The 17,401-nt window shown below is 57.0% G+C and overlaps 1 protein-coding gene across 1 annotated transcript in view; it reads left to right on the top strand.

Moving 5' to 3' along the window:
* SORCS2 (sortilin related VPS10 domain containing receptor 2) overlaps positions 1 to 17,401 on the top strand; it is a 585,200-nt gene that overhangs the window by 563,955 nt on the left and 3,844 nt on the right. The window contains exons 20-26 of the mRNA XM_006153641.2: positions 666 to 799; positions 2,405 to 2,528; positions 3,888 to 4,000; positions 5,031 to 5,156; positions 9,066 to 9,165; positions 9,797 to 9,899; positions 15,285 to 15,430. Of these exons, the coding sequence (XP_006153703.1) occupies positions 666 to 799; positions 2,405 to 2,528; positions 3,888 to 4,000; positions 5,031 to 5,156; positions 9,066 to 9,165; positions 9,797 to 9,899; positions 15,285 to 15,430 (846 nt within the window). The remainder of the gene's footprint in view (positions 1 to 665; positions 800 to 2,404; positions 2,529 to 3,887; positions 4,001 to 5,030; positions 5,157 to 9,065; positions 9,166 to 9,796; positions 9,900 to 15,284; positions 15,431 to 17,401) is intronic.

Raw genomic sequence — 17,401 nt, 5'->3', positions numbered from 1 at the left:
TAGGGATAGTGTTAGGGTTAGTGTTATGGTAATGATGATGGCAGTGGTGATGATGGTGGTGGTGATGATGGTGGTGATGGTAATGGTAATGATGATGGCAGTGGTGATGATGGTGGTGGTGATGATGGTGGTGATGATGATGGTGATGGTAATGGAAATGATGATGGCAGTGGTGATGATGGTGGTGATGATGGTGGTGATGGTAATGGTAACGATGATGGTAGTGGTGATGATGGTAATGGTGGTGGTGGTGTGCTACTGGTGGTGATAGCAATGTTGGTAACGATGATGGCAGTGGTGATGATGGTGGTGGTGACAATGGTGATGATGGTGGTGGTGTTGCTATGTGGTAATAGTAGTGGTAACGATGATGGCAGTGGTGATGATGGTGGTGATGATGATGGTGTTGCTCCTAGTGGTGATAGTGCTGTAGTAATAAAGGCAGTGGTGATGGGGGTGGTGTGGCTCCTAGTGGTGACAGTGTTGGTGGTAATGTTGATGGCAATGGCGGTGATGGTGATGATGATAGTCTGGTAGTTATGGTGGTGATAATGATGATGGCGATGACGATGATGGTGCTAATGGTGGTGGTGGCCATGACAAATATACATGAAATGTACTATGTCCTACTGTCCTCTAACCCTGACCTTTTGGGGATCCTATAGCCCCCCTGCAGGCCCTCTACCTGGAAGTGGTACCAGTCATTGGCATCAACCAGGAGGTGAACCTCACAGCTGTGCTACTTCCCCTGAACCCCAACCTCACTGTCTTCTACTGGTGGATCGGCCACAGCCTGCAGGTAGGCTGGCCCAAGCCCTCATGGCCCTCTTTCCTGCTGGCTCACAGCCGTGGTACAGGAAGGGGGAGAGTGCTGCCCTAGGTATTGAGTAGCAGGCACAGTGTGGGCCACACTCTTCACCCTGGGGGCCCTGCTGGGGCAACTGAGAGGGACACGCACTAACCTTCCTTCACCCAGTACTCACCTGGGCATCTGTTTAGGACCCCTCTGTCCATCTACACAACACAAACTGGATCAGACCCTGCCTTCTCCTGGGAAAAGGATGGGAACAAAGTGGCTGGGCTAAGTTAGGGTGTGTCAAAGGTCATAGGAGAGGACAGGTGAGATGTGAGAGCTCCATTTCTAGTGGGGGGGGGGGCACCAGAGAGGGTTTCAGGGAAAGGGACCCGGGCCCGAATTTTGAACCTCCACAAATCTTCACCCTGGGGGCCCTGCTGGGGCAACTGAGAGGGACACGCACTAACCTTCCTTCACCCAGTACTCACCTGGGCATCTGTTTAGGACCCCTCTGTCCATCTACACAACACAAACTGGATCAGACCCTGCCTTCTCCTGGGAAAAGGATGGGAACAAAGTGGCTGGGCTAAGTTAGGGTGTGTCAAAGGTCATAGGAGAGGACAGGTGAGATGTGAGAGCTCCATTTCTAGTGGGGGGGGGGCACCAGAGAGGGCTTCATGGAGAAGGACGCTGGACCAGATTTTGAAGCCTCACATATAGACCTGGGGTGTACCCTGTAAGCACTGGGGAGCCTTGGGCAGCTCTTGAGCAAGAGAGAGCCCAAGTCAGCAGTATTCCTGGCAAGAGGGTGAGGCTGTCCCTCTTCAGGCTGGAGTGAGGGGGGGGGGTGTCTCAAGACCTAAAGGGGCATCCTTCACTCACCCAGCGCATAGCAGCCTCGCACCCCCAGTGTAAGTTTGTTAAACAGCATCTTCAGGCGCAGATGCTGAAGCCTGAGAGAAGGGAGGGGACAATCTGGGTTGTGTCCCCTAGAGTGGGAAGGTCCAGGAAGGAGCATGGGTCCTGGGCTTGAGCGTCAGCTCAGCCATGTCTGGCCGAATACTCCACACATGTCACTTGGCGTCCCAGAGCCTCGTCTCTGCATTGACAAGGGGCTGAGGGGGCCTCTCCTGCCTTTGAAGCACATTGCCACATACCATATTAAGTGTGGGCGCCTTCACAGGGCACCGGGTTGCAAGGATGAGGGTGCTGTGCACATACCTGATGCCACAGCTGTGTGTGGGGACGGGAAGGTGGACCGGGCTCGGGAGAGGAGGCCCAGCCTGGCAGCCACACCAGGCCCCTCAGAACCGTGTGGGAAAGCTCAGGGCAGCCTCTGAGAGGGAGGGGGCTTGGGGATGGCGTCCCGGGGCATTGCCTGAGCTGGCCGGCCCCCACCTGGTTTAGATCCAGGGGCCGCGGACAGGCCGTCTCTGCCCTCACACCTTCCCTGGGTGCTGCAGATACTCACAGGGGGCCATTTGCCAACAGAAGCCGAGGGACAGCCAGTGTCCTCAGTGTGGCCCTGGGCGGTAGACCACAGGGCCAATGCCCACTAATGCCCAGGCCAGGCCAGGCCAGGCCCATGATCCCACTGTGTTCCTGCAGCCCCTCCTGTCCCTGGACAACTCTGTGACCACGCAATTTGCAGACCCAGGGGCTGTGCGTGTGACGGTGCAGGCCGCCTGTGGGAGCTCGGTGCTGCAGGACTCCAGGGTCATCCGTGTGCTGGGTGAGTCCTTCCCGGGCGGGCTGCATGGCATCGTGTCTCTCTTCAGTTCAGGATCTGGCGACCTGGGGTGCATAGCCATGGGCATACTGGGCACTCCAGAGTGGGCTTGGGTGGGAAGAGGGGAGTCAGAACACAGCTCTGACCCTCCCAGGGAGTCAGCCTTGGCAAAGCCTCCTAGTCTCTCTGGCTTCATTTTCCATCTGTAAAATAAAATGTGTGTCATGGCACTCATGGGACACAAGTGAGGACACTGCTAATGACTTGACAAGGTCCCCCAGTACCAAGAGCGCCAGGCTGGGCACCAGGGCTGCCTGCCTCTAAGGCCCATCCCCAGGGCACCCGCCATCGAGTGGTCATACGTGAGGGCTTCGTTGTACAGACTGCGTTGAGACCCCACGTCCTCAGCTGTCTGTGCTCACCAGTGACTGAGATGCCCCTCATGGGGGAGATTTAGAAGGAAATCTGGCTCTGAGCATGGAGGAGACACCCCAGTGCTCTTGTCCCATCACTACACCAGTAAAAAGCTTGTGTTACTTGAAGAACAGCCTCTGCTGTGGACAGCAGCCGTCGGTTAAGGATTTAGTGGGAGCTGTGCGGTGTGCAGAGGTTGGGCTGCCCACCTGTGCTCGTCACACCAGGGAGCCACCCTTGGACAGTCTTTCATGCACTGCAGAGTACCAGAGCTCACTGCGAGATGTGGGTTCATGCTCACTGAGCATTCGTCTCGAGCCTCTCAGCCCAGCAGTCACCCCCACTTCATGAGGGAGAAGACCGAGACTACGGCCGGGCAGTGCATGGAGAGACTGCAGTTTAGCCCTGAGTCTCCTGCTGACGAGCACACGGCTCTGAACCATGGACCGTGGGGCCTGTGGCAGAGACAGCCGGCCTCTGCCCTTGGGGCATTCTGAGTCTAGTGGAGGACCAGCCTGGTTGAAGCCCATGGGCCCCTGCAGGAAGAGAGGTTGACCTTGTGGGATGTGTCCATCCTTGTGAGTTTGAGTTTGGGGGTATTTCTCACAGAGCAGACTTGCCACATGCCAGACCCTCTCTGCAAAGTCAGCACGACTTCCCTCATCACCGCCAACTTCATTGTTGTCGCCGTTGTTATTAGATGCAGCCAGTGAAGTAGGCCCTGCCCAAGCAGTCCCTGAGCTGCTGGTGCACAGCGAGGGCTCTTGCTTTCCAAACAGAAAGTCAGGACCACCCTCTGAGCTGCCTGAGAAAGTGGTGGGCACTGTGGGCCAGAGGGTGTGGACTGGGGGCCCTTCTGGACGAAGCAGGGTGTGTGGCTGCTTCCCCCCGGGATCAGAGCCAGGACGTCCAGGACTGATCAGCTCTCCCGTCTCTGCCTCTTTCCAGATCAGTTCCAGGTCGTGCCTCTGCAGTTCTCCAAGGAGCTGGACACCTACAACCCCAACACCCCCGACTGGAGGGAGGACGTCGGCCTGGTGGTCACCCGGCTCCTCTCCAAGGTGCCCAGCACTTGGGGCCGCATGCCTCCCCCAGCACTTGCCGAGGTGCCTCTGGTTTCCAGAGGAGCCTGGGGTCACTAGGACCATGCCAAGCAGGACAGGCAACCGGTGCTCCCTAAAGTCATGGTGTTCTGGCCTTCAGGCCATTTGGAGGGTGCCTGGAAGCCAGGTGGGGCCTTCTGCCCTGGCTCAGGGAGACTTGCAGCTGGACTGTCACCTGGCAGGGGAAGGATAGGGCCATGTGCGCTTTGCACATCTAGTGAGCACCAGCTGTTTGTGTAAGAGCTTGCTGCTGTCTGCTGATAGTCCAGTCTCTTTAAAGTGACTATTGTTTATCCACTAAATTTCCGTTCTGGGCCAGACCCCGGGGACAGAAGGATCAGGTGTGATCACTCCCTTCTGGGAGCTCACAGAAGCAGACAAAGGCAGTGCATGAGGCGGGCAGTCAGACACCAAGGCTCCCCTGAGAGAAAGACCAGCCCCGGAGCCATCCAAGGCCACTGTAGGCTGAGGCCCACCCTGACCCTCCTTCCTCTCATCCTGTGACTTATTCTGGTAAAGGTGTCCTAGGCACTGAAGGATGAATAGTTTTCCAGTTGCAGGCACATGGAGTGGATTCCCAGGAGTCAGAGGGACCCACACAAGCAGGGTCTTGTGGGTTGAGGGAGTTGTCAGAGGGTGTGTAGTCATAACTGGGTCTATGTGTTGGGTAGGTGACAGGAGTCCACAGGGCCCCGTGACAGAACTGGGTGCCATGTTAAGGAGCCTTGACTTACCCCACTGCCTGGGAACATTCAGCCATGGAGAGACCTGTCACACCTGCCACAGTATGACAATGGGCTGAAGGTCCAGGAGAGCTGGGAGAGGAGGCAGCGCAGGGCCATCCAAATGGTGATGCAGGAGTCCAGAAGAGTTTGCAAGATGACCAGAACTCAGGCCAAGAGAGGAGAGAGGGTGTTTCTGAGGGCCCCAGAGTGAGGCAGGGGACAAGAAAGACAAGCAGGTCTAAGTGGCTTGTCTGTCCCCACAGGAGACCAGCGTCCCTGAGGAACTCCTGGTGACAGTGGTGAAACCAGGGCTGCCCACCCTGGCTGACCTCTATGTGCTCCTGCCCCCACCCAGGCCCACAAGGAAGAGGAGTCTCACAAGTGACAAGGTATGACCCATGGCCACCAGACTCCCAGTCCTCCCTGCACAGCAGGGTTTGGTGTCACTCACATAGGCAGGAACATCTCACTGGTTGATCTTGAAAGGGGTGACTTCTTGCCAGATTATAATCCTGCTCAGGGGAACTGCTTCTCCACCTGTGGCTGTACCTTCTCGAATTGCAGAAAATAGCAGCCCTACACCCCTGCAGAAATCACCCGGCCTCTGAGGTCACTACAGCAGGGGATTGAGGGGAAGGAGGACTTGGGGATGGACACGAGGGCACTCACTCACTTCCTCTCATGAGTCACTGGCTAGAGCTGGGCACATGTCGCCAACCTGCCTGCAAAGGGTGCTGAGAAATGTGGGTAGATGATGTCAAGGGGCACACCAGGGGCACAGGTTCAGGATAAAGCAGAACGGCCCCATGCACCCACAAACATCCTTACTACACAGGGGAGAACGGCCCCATGCACACACAAACATCCTTATTACACAGGGGAGAACGGCCCCATGCACACACAAACCCCCTTCTGACACGGGAGCAGAACGGCCCCATGCACACACAGACATCCTTATTACACAGGGGAGCAGAATGGCCCCATGTACACACAAACATCCTTATTACACAGGGGAGAACGGCCCCATGCACACACAAACCCCCTTCTGACACGGGAGCAGAACGGCCCCATGCACACACAGACATCCTTATTACACAGGGGAGCAGAATGGCCCCATGTACACACAAACATCCTTATTACACAGGGGAGAACGGCCCCATGCACACACAAACCCCCTTCTGACACGGGAGCAGAACGGCCCCATGCACACACAGACATCCTTATTACACAGGGGAGCAGAATGGCCCCATGTACACACAAACATCCTTATTACACAGGGGAGAACGGCCCCATGCACACACAAACCCCCTTCTGACACGGGAGCAGAACGGCCCCATGCACACACAGACATCCTTATTACACAGGGGAGCAGAATGGCCCCATGTACACACAAACATCCTTATTACACAGGGGAGAACGGCCCCATGCACACACAAACCCCCTTCTGACACGGGAGCAGAACGGCCCCATGCACACACAGACATCCTTATTACACAGGGGAGCAGAATGGCCCCATGTACACACAAACATCCTTATTACACAGGGGAGAACGGCCCCATGCACACACAAACCCCCTTCTGACACGGGAGCAGAACGGCCCCATGCACACACAGACATCCTTATTACACAGGGGAGCAGAATGGCCCCATGTACACACAAACATCCTTATTACACAGGGGAGAACGGCCCCATGCACACACAAACCCCCTTCTGACACGGGAGCAGAACGGCCCCATGCACACACAGACATCCTTATTACACAGGGGAGCAGAATGGCCCCATGTACACACAAACATCCTTATTACACAGGGGAGAACGGCCCCATGCACACACAAACCCCCTTCTGACACGGGAGCAGAACGGCCCCATGCACACACAGACATCCTTATTACACAGGGGAGCAGAATGGCCCCATGTACACACAAACATCCTTATTACACAGGGGAGAACGGCCCCATGCACACACAAACCCCCTTCTGACACGGGAGCAGAACGGCCCCATGCACACACAGACATCCTTATTACACAGGGGAGCAGAATGGCCCCATGTACACACAAACATCCTTATTACACAGGGGAGAACGGCCCCATGCACACACAAACCCCCTTCTGACACGGGAGCAGAACGGCCCCATGCACACACAGACATCCTTATTACACAGGGGAGCAGAATGGCCCCATGTACACACAAACATCCTTATTACACAGGGGAGAACGGCCCCATGCACACACAAACCCCCTTCTGACACGGGAGCAGAACGGCCCCATGCACACACAGACATCCTTATTACACAGGACAGTTTTGAATAGTAGCCCTCATAAAGGGGACAAAAGATCTGCTGTGTGACAAGGATGGGAAGGGGACTCAGGGCTGAATCCATATCCCCTCACAGCCACTATCCTAGCTAAAATGAAAAAGCTGACAATACCAAGTGGTAGCAAGGAACTGGAGAAATCAGCCCCTCGCACTGCTGGTGGGAATGGTGCAGCCGCTGCCAAAGACAACCTGGTGGTTCCTTAACGTGGTTACATGCAGTAACACATGACCTGACCATTTTACTAGGTATATACCCAAGAGGAATAAAAACGTATGTTCACACAGAAACGGTGTATGTAAGTGCTTAGTTTGTGGCATCTTTATTCCTAATGGTCCCAAAGTAGCCACAACTCAACTGTCCATCAACTGATGAATGGATAAACAAAATGTGGTCTAGCCATACAATAGGATATTAGTCAGCCATAAAAAGGAATGAAGCACTAACACCTGCTACATTGTGGATAAACCTTGGAACATTATGCTAAATGGGAAATTAAAAAAAAAACCAGACATAAAAGACTGTGTATTATATGATTCTATATGTAATACCCAGAATTGGAAAATCCATAGAGACAGAAATATACTAGCGGAGGGATTATCTGTCCTAATTTCAAAATATACTATAAAACTATAGTAATTAAAACAGCATGATACTGGCATAAAAACAAACACATAGGTCAGTGGAACAGAACAGAGAGCTCAGAAATAAATCCACACATTTACAGTCAAATGATTTTCAGTAAAGCTGCCAAGAACACATGGGAAATGGACAGTCTCTTCTATAAATGATGTTGACAAAACTGGCTATCCAAATATGGAAGAACGAAATTAAACTCTATCTCTTACCATGTACAGAACTCAACTGAAAACGGTTTAAAGACTTAAGCGTAAGACCTGAAACCGTAAGACTACTAGAAGGAAGTATAGAGTAAGACTACTCAACATTGATCTGGCCAATGATATGACTCCATATAAGTACAGGCAACTAAAGCAAAATTAGACAATGGGATTGCAGAAATGCTCCTGCACAGCAGAGGAAATGATCAACAGAGTGAAGGGACAACCTGCAGAATGGGAGAAAACATTTGCAAACCATATATCTGGCAAAGGGTTCATGTCCAAAACATATAAGAAACTCAAACACCTCAATGGCAAGAAAACAAGTAACCCAACTTAAAAAGGGCTTCAATGGACACTTCTCAAAAGAAGACATACAAATGGCCAACACACACTTGAAAAATTGCTCCAGGTCACTAATTATTGGGAAAATTAAAACCACCTGCTAGAATAGCTTTTATCAAAAGATAAAGATAGAAGCATATGGGTGGGCAATCAGGTCTTCAAGCTGGACCTGGCTCCTGGGTAACCACTGTTGCCTGGAAATGTGGGTAGGAATAAGAACAACCAGGAGAGAGTCCTACTATGTGCTGGTGCCTTATATATTTGTCATGTCACACAGACCCTGGAGGAGGTGCCTGTGTCCACAAGACCATCTCTAGCCCCACACACCCTCTAAGCAACATCCCCCACCTCACAATCCTGCAATATCCCCTGGAGTATTCCCCTTTACGTGGGGCATAACTCCCCTGCCCAAGTCTCTTGTCCTGCCATTTTGTCTTCATTATTCTACCTCTGCAAAGCCTTCCCTAACCATCACTGGAAGAGCTCTTTGAAGGGAGGGTCACTTCTGGGTCACCTTCATGTCCCTGTTGATGCCCGTGGTGGAAGTTGGCTGGGGGATTATTATTCGCATTTCACAAATGAGGACACTGAGCTCCAGGTTCAATGGCCCTCCCAGATCTGCCCTACAGCTTTAGAGTGTCAGATCCATATTCAAACTAGTCCACCCAGCTCTCCCTATCCCCCCCCCATAAGGGATTGCAGAGGACTCCTCCTCACCCTCTCCCTCCTCAGGCAGAGAACCCCCTCACCCTCCCATCCTCCAGTAAAGGCCCTTGCTCATCCCTCTCTGTGCTTTCAGAGGCTCATGGCCATCCAGCAGGTACTGAACTCACAGAAGATCAGCTTCCTCCTGCGAGGTGGGGTCCGGGTCCTCGTGGGCCTGAGGGACTCAGACACAGGTGAGAGGCCAAAGCTCCCCTGGCCGCCTTGGGTTCCCCTGCAGGGTGGGTGGGCAATCGTCCAGGCCCCAGGAGTACTTGTTACTGTGGGCCTTACGCAGGTGGCGCCGCCTCAGCTGCCCATAGCAGCTCCTGCTTTGCCTCTTATTAAGCCCTGTCAGTCACTACCAGGTTAGACCTACGGACCCCCCCTCCTCTCCACAGATGCGACATGGAGTGCTCACTTATGGTCTCAGATGACCTCTGCCCCAGCATTTCCCGCAGGGACTGTTCTCTTGGGATGCTCCTTTCCCTCTGAGGACAGGAATGTGCAGAAGCTCAGAGCTTCTTTCTGCTCTAGAGACACTGTGCCCATTAGGAAATGCAGCAGGTTCATCCCACGCTGCCATAAAAATAGTTGGGTCTGCCCACTCTCCAGAAAGAAGGCCCTGCAGCCAGCTGGCCCCAGGCCTGCATTACCTAGCAGGAGTCAGGACCAGGGAGTGGGGCAGAGCTCCTTCAGGGCCACGGCAGGGTTCCTTGTCCTTAGTCACAACAGAACTGAGCCAGAAGATGCGAATACCCCTGACCACAGAAGCTGGGCTGAGGGCAGAGGAGCCGTCGCGGCTACTAACAGCTCTTCTGCTTGCAGATTCGCAGAGGCCAGGAGCAGGCGGCGGCTACTGGGCCGTGGTGGTCCTCTTTGTCATCGGGCTATTTGCAGTGGGAGCATTCATTCTCTACAAGTTCAAAAGGCAAGGCCCTGTCTTCCCTCACAGGCCAGACACGCAAGGTGCTCCAGGCAGATCTAGAAAGGCCCCCCATGGTGGCGGCCTCCTGGCAGGACCTTTTTTTTTTCTTTTTTTTTGAAGAGGTTGTTTCTTTGGTTTTTTGTTTTGTTGTTTTTTGTTGTTTGTTTGTTTGTTTGTTTGTTTGCTATAGGGTGCATGCGTTCGCCAGACAGACAGAGAGAGACAGAGAGACAGAAAGTGAGAAATCACCTCCCCGGGGGGATGGCCATACTGCAATCCCTTCTCCTCCATTCTCCTCTCAGCATCTTGGGCACGCACGCACACACACCTGGAGTGAGTTTAAGCCCCCGGGTCCAGGACTCGAACCGCGGTCGACTACGTGCAAGTCCAGCAACATAGCCATTACACTAACTGCTGGGACCCTGGCAGGACCTTTGAAAGAGGTGGTGTGATGGGCTGTGGGGTGGAGCTTGCTTGCCCGGCCCTGTTCTGGTTCTCTATCACCTGGAGGTCTGCTGGGAGATGGCAACAGCTTACAACCCAGTGGTCATCTCTCACCTACGTCCCCAACTCTGCCCAAGGCATCCTAGCCCCATCTCAGACAGTTCCACCCACCCTTGGAGGGAGGACATTGTCCATGTCACAAATGAGGACACCAGACTCAGTGAGGTCAAGCTCACACACGTGGAAAGACATGGAGCTGGGCCCCGGCCCGGCCCACAGCCCTGCCCGCAGCCTCCTTCCTCAGGGGGAATGCCCAAGAACTGTCACCATTTGTACCCAGTGCTCTCCTGGCAAGGGCTCCCCGAGGTGCAGGTGGGGAGCTGCTCTAGAACACCCTGAGAGTGAGTGAGGGGAGGACTTGGGCAGGGTGGGCTAGCAAGGGCCCTGTGCGTTTAACCAGGAGGGGCGTTGGCCCCTCGCTTCTCTGAATAAAATGGGGGTAATAACCCTCCTCCCTGGGACTGACCATGCAATCCTGGAAGGGCCGGCCAATCTGAACTTCCCTGGATCCTGGGCCCACAATGACCAAGAAGTATCACCAGACCCTTTTCCTGCAAACAGTGTCCAGATTTGACCCTGGTGTTTCTTCTCAGTCTCCCTGGTCGGGGTCACCTGTGAGGACAGTCTGCGGATACAGTCCACCCTTGCCTTCTTGCTTGTTTGGAGCCAAGGGCCCCACCTCCCCAGGCTGTACCCTTGCCCCAGGCCCTGACCCTGCCACCCCGCCTCAAGACTCCACTCCTGCTTGCTTGGAAGAGCCTCTGGTCTTGTAAGCAGGACTTTATATGCCTCTCCCTCATGCTGGGCACTGGCTCAGGTTCTAGGACACAGGGCTGACTGTGCCCTGGCTGGGGCATGTCCGGCAGCTCCATACCTGCCTCCTTACTCAGTTCCAACTGACAGGGTGGCCCAAGGTGCTCGAGAGTATGGAATAGGCACCTGAGCTATTCTGGAGAATCTCAGAGGACTTCCCTGAGGAGGTGATTCTAGTGAAGATTCTAAAGGATGATTGAGTTTGCTGGGCAAAGAGGCAGAACGGGTCCAGGCTACATCCTCCCTGACAACCAAGTTTACAGAAGAGGCCCTGGCTTATTGATGGGACCACTCAGGTGTTCCTTGGGCACCTCAGATTCTGATCATACTTACCATCCTCCTCCACAGAAACCCCCCTGAGCCAAAGACACACCTCTACCAGGGGCCCAGGCCAGGGGTGCTGCTCCTCTGTCTGCTCCCCCCCCTCAGCCCAGACAGCATCACTTAGCATCCCTCCTCCTGGCCCCCCAGCAGGAGAGCAGGCAGACTGCAGCTGAGGGGGCTGGTCACAGGAAGTGCCAGCGGCGGCATTTGAACCTAGTCTTGCCGGTACTGAAGCCGGCCCGCTTGCTCCCCTGTAAACAGAAGCAGTTAAGGATGGGCTGGCAAACCCCGGTATTTTATCTCTCCGTACTGGCTCTGGGTTCTGAATTTATTGGGGCTGGGTGGAAGGTACCCCCCTTGCAGGCCGAGGCCCCTGCTGCTCTCCCTCACCCCAGGTAGCCATGTCCTCGGATCCACGAGGACTCTGCCTGGCCCTTTGCAGACAGGTTTGCGCTCCCTCTCCCTGCCGTGGTGTTTCTGGGTTCCCTGTAACGGGCCAGGCTGGTTTCTTATCTGACGCTGGAGAGCTGCTGACAACTTCATTTCTAGTTCAGGGCAGGGGTCTCCATGGTTTCCACTGGGAGAGTCTGTTGTCAGCCTGGAGGCCCCGCTGACCTCCCTATGCCCTGACAAGTAGTGGTGCCAGCTCCAGGCCAGGCCTAGCCACACAGGGCTCACCTCCCAGGGAAGGGGCTTCCCTGCTCCCCACACCAAATCCTTATCCTTTACCCCGCCCCCACCCCAAATCACGTGCCCCAACTTCAGTCTGTTCAAAGTGCTCAGTCTTCAAGTCCCCTCAGGGCAGAGCCACAGAGATGCCAGGCCTCAGCTTCCTCGCCTGTGAGACGGGCATGCTTGGCTCTGCGCTGTTGAGAGGCAGGTGTCCTTGCCCTCGGCCGTTCCGTGTGCACGGAAGCTGAGCTCCTGAGTATTTGCAGGCGTTACATGGGTCCTCTTCAGGGGGAAGCCCGCTGCAGCTTCCTCCTCCGGTGGGCCTGGGGTGGCAGTTGTGTAAAAGGCCTCAGACCGGCTAGCGGGGCACATCAGAAAGGAGGCTGGGAGGTGGTCATGGGTCCGGCTGCCACTCACAGATCACCTGGTGACTCCTGGCGTTCCCTGGGAAGCGGGAGTACCCTCTTCAGGTCCTCAGGGCTGACAAGTGCTCAGACTCAACCATCCCTGCCTTGGGTCACCGCCCCCAGAGGACCCTCCGCAGTGGAGTGCAAGGATCCTGTTCACACTGCGGGGCATCCTGGCACCATGCAGAGGACGGGCCAGCCTCCGAGACCTTGACCGCGGCCCTGTGCTGCTGCTGAGCAGCTTGGGCCTCTCTGAGCCTCAGCTTTCCCACCTGTGAAAGGAGGGGAGAAGGGAAACTCTGTGTTGCCCCGATGGTCTGTCTGAGACGTCCTGGAAGGCCCTGATACAGTGGGGTCTGTGTCCTGAATGGCTCTTGGGTCAGAGCTGTGCTGGGTATGAACGGCTGTGTTGTCTTCACCCCGTATCTCATTCTGGGACATAGTTTGGGTACAAATGTTCCCCTGGGCGTTGTCCAGACACACATGAGAAACAGGGTGGGCAAGAGTGCCCACTTACAGGGGCTGCTTGCTGCCCCCAGAGAGAGGGGGAGGCCGCTGGCAGGACAGACCTGGTCTCTAGGCTCCCTTCTCCCTGTTCTCTAGGTATCCAAGGACCAGACAGTGGTTTCCACAAACTGCCACAGTTTACTGCAGCTGTGTGCAGACCCAGAGGGCCCCTGCCCCACCTTGTACGGGGTGGGGGTGGGGGGGCACGAATGGGGAGGGAAGGACCTGAAGGTGCCCCAAGGGATGCAAGGATACAAGAGGCTGCCCAGGAGCCATTGCCATGAAGACAGGGAGCACAGGTGAGGGGCGAGGGAGCCCGCAGGGCAGATGGCTCAGTGCAGACAGCCCAGCACGGAGAGCACACCTGTCTAGCTGGCCCTGAGGTTTAGGCTCCGGAGGCAGTGGGCTCGGCTCATGGCCATCGTCATGCTCAGCCTGGCTCACGGAGTGGAGGACCAGGGACTGCATCTGGCAAGGGTCTTGCTGGAGGGAACGTGGAGGCACCAGACAGTGGTTCCCACAACCTGCCACAGTTTACTGCAGCTGTGTGCAGGCCCAGAGGGCCCCTGCCCCACCTTGTACGGGGTGGGGGTGGGGGGGGCACGAATGGGGAGGGAAGGACCTGAAGGTGCCCCAAGGGATGCAAGGATACAAGAGGCTGCCCAGGAGCCATTGCCATGAAGACAGGGAGCACAGGTGAGGGGCGAGGGAGCCCGCAGGGCAGATGGCTCAGTGCAGACAGCCCAGCACGGAGAGCACACCTGTCTAGCTGGCCCTGAGGTTTAGGCTCCGGAGGCAGTGGGCTCGGCTCATGGCCATCGTCATGCTCAGCCTGGCTCACGGAGTGGAGGACCAGGGACTGCATCTGGCAAGGGTCTTGCTGGAGGGAACGTGGCGGGTACCACGTGGTGACAGCGAGAGCACACACACCGGTGTCCATTCTGTCCCCGCAGGTGCAATTCATGGGGCCCATTCTGCTCCTGGCCTCTCCCAAAGGCCCTGTCTGTCAGCACCACAGTCAGGGAGACAGACAGAGGGGAAGTGAGAACAACCCCCGGGGGGATGGCCACACCGCGGTTTCCTCTCAGGGCTTTGGACACGCACACACACACGTGGCCCGGGTGTTTCTCAAGTCACAAGGTCCAGGACTCAAACTATACAGTTGGCCATGTGAGTCCAGCTCACTGACCACCAGCCCACAGACTGGCCCTCGTAATCCTGTCACAACCAGATCTCAACCCGTGAATCTGGGGAGCAGTCAACCCCAGCAGCTGGCTGCAGTCAGACACCGCGACAGCGCAGAGGCTCTCGGCCACTGAAGGGCCGCTTGTCGGCGAAGCTGCATACGCTCTGGGGCTGGCCCGGGGCTTGCCCACTGTCTCGTGGTCCGGGCTGACAGAGCAGGGGCACACCAAGCAAATGAAGTCATGCTCAGGTGTGTCAGCAGGGATGTGACACAGCCACCGCCAGTCACCCTCCCTGCATGACCACCCCGCCCCGAGGGGCATGCTGCCATTGCAGAGTTCCCAGAGCACTTGTGAGGCTTGGGAACCACATCTGAGAAAGTCTCCTCTCCCCCGAGCCTCAGTCCCGTCTGTGAAATGGGACCATGGGCCCTTGGGTGTCTGCCGCGCGTGAAGGAACATGGCTGGGGTGCTCCCGATCCCAGTCCCAGGCAGAACCCTGAAATGGAGAGGGCTGTGCCCACCCTGCCCTTTCCTCTGGAACTGGAGGAGAAGGGAAATAGAGACCAGCATGGTACTGGGAAGCCGGACAGGGCCCAGGAAGCCGCTCTCTGAGCTGGGGCAGCATGGAGCCTTGCATGGGAATGCACGTGCACCCGCCCCCAGTGAGGCGGCTACTCCGCAGTCCCTGCCAGGTGAGGGGGAGACAGGAGAGATTAACATGCCCTCCCTGCACCGCACCCTTGATCCAGTGTCCACTGCATGGACAGACAGCACCTGGTGTGCCCGGGCAGAGGGGGCCCCAGGGCTGAGAGTGCTCAGGAGGGAGGGCTTCCTGGACAAGGTGGCTTTGAGTGTATGTGGGACGGGGACAAGACTTGAGTGCGGGGAATCACCGGCACCATGTGCCATACGCAGGGTGGTCAGGGCTAAAGTTTCAGCCTACAGCTGAGTGCCCCCCGGCCCCTGTCCAGCAGGAAACGCCCCGGCAGGACGGTGTATGCCCAGATGCACAACGAGAAGGAGCAGGAAATGACGAGCCCCGTCAGCCACAGCGAGGACGTCCAGAGCGTCATCCAGGGTGAGGAGTTTATAGATGATGACCTCGACTCGCAGACTCTAGGTAACGCCCGCCCCGGAGCCGCCTCTCCCTCCCCAGGCTCCCGGTCTGGCCAGCAAGGTCCCAGGATGCTGGGCACAGACCACACAGTGTCCCCGGGCCTACTGTGTCCCTTCCACCTGACGAGGCAAAGCTGGGGTCCTCCCAGGACTCCCACGGGGTTTAAAGGTGGGGGCACCTGCCTGGCAGCCAGTAACAGCCGCTCCCGCCCCACGAAGGCAGGGAAAGGGCAGAGCAGAGGGCTGGCTCCCACACAAAGCAAATGCTGGCCCCAAGATGTGGGTCCTTCCCCAGAGCACCCCTTCAACATGCCCAGCTTCCTGCTCACCAGAACCGATGGCTTAGTGTGACATCCGAGTGTGCACATGGACGTCAGCACCTGTGCACAGGGACGGCTCTGATGGGAGCGCTCACTGCTGGCCGTGCTGGGGGATGTACCATTCCTCCATGGCTCCCTCACACCCCAGACCACCTCAGTGGCAGCCCTTAACAGCCATTTTCCCGCATGATCTCTGAGGGGGGCCTGGGCTCAGCCACTGGTTCTCTCTTGGGGTCTCTCGCGAGGTTGTAGCTGATAGCTGGAGCTGCGGTCATCTCAAAGGCTTCCCCACCCCGATGCCTGGTGATTGATACGGGTGTCCGCTAAGCCCACCACTGGGGCTCCCCACCAGAACCCCTGCACGTGGCCTCCGGTGTGGCTTGGGCTCCCTTGCAACATGGCGCCGAGTTCCAAAAGCCAAGCATCACCTTCACCACCCAGGCTCCTACTCGTGTCCTGTCTCTCTGGGGGCTGTTGAAGCAGCCACAGAAATGTGCCCATGCCGAGGGGAAGGGGCGCAGACTCCACCTCCTGGCAGGGAAGGAGCCAGCTGCGGAGAGCAGGCGCATGAGCAGGGAGCGTGCCACAGCCCGCACAGAGAAGCACGCAGCGCTTCCTCCTGACGGGGACATGCTCCCCGAGGGTCGGGCCGGGCCGCCGTCGGACCTGTGCCTACCGCACAGGAGCAGCTGCGCCTGCAGAGCGCCCACCGGGAGCCAGGCTCGCAGCACGCTTGCAGGGGGCCCTCACCTCGGCAGCCTTGGAGGCAGGCTCTTCCTTAGGGAGGAGAGGGCCGCGCAGAGGTGAAGTGTCATGCTCTGGTCATGGTTCACACGTAGGCAGACACCAGAGCCCCAGCCTCCCTGCCATTCCTGTCTGTGCCTTGCTTGGCGACACCGTTGGCACCCGCCTCCTGTGGTTGCCGTGGAGACACGGCTGGTGTGTCCAGAGCAGGGTGTGGGACACGGGAAGCACGTGGGAGTCTGAATGAGACCAACTGTGGTGTTACTCGCATCCTGGACCGAATGCGTCCTCAGAACCGGGAGGTAGTTCCTTCCCTCCCCGCTTACAGCATTGCCGGTGAGGCGCAGAGGGCGAGGCCACGGCCTCGGGGCCCCGCAGCTCACCAGCAGCTGGCCTTGAAACCAGCCTGACCCAAAGCTGGGAGCCCAGGCCCTGCTCCTGCCCTGGCCGGACCGCCCCCAGTGGGCATCCCTGACTGCAGCGTCTGCCAGCCCAGCTGTGTCTGGTTGGTACGACGCACCCACAGCCTCCGGGGACACAGAAACAATGAGTGCCGTGAACCGAGGTCTCGCCCTGTGCCAGGCCCGGGACCGGCACTGTCAGACATGGCCTCACCAGCTCCCCGTGAGGCAGACACTGGTGTGTCCATTTGACGGAGGAGACAGGTGAGGTTCGGAGCTGCGACCACCCTCCTCAGGTCAGTTACCTGACAAGAGGTGGGGCTGGGTCAAGGCCGCCTCTGACTGCACAGACTGCCTCCTCCCACCACCACCCTGCAGGCCCCCGCGCTCAGGGCGAGTGGCCTGCAGACCCAAGGACCTCTTAGAGCCGGCTGTCCCCCGCTCAGGGCTGAGGTGCTCTTGGGGCGCCACACCGCCGGCCCCCACCTCCCAACAAGTCTTCCAGACCCC

This window comes from Tupaia chinensis, unplaced genomic scaffold (genome assembly GCF_000334495.1).
Source record: "Tupaia chinensis unplaced genomic scaffold, TupChi_1.0 Scaffold000384_1, whole genome shotgun sequence".
NCBI lineage: Eukaryota > Metazoa > Chordata > Mammalia > Scandentia > Tupaiidae > Tupaia > Tupaia belangeri.
Note: the sequence above shows the minus strand (reverse complement) of the source record. Positions and strands in the feature narration are given on the sequence as shown.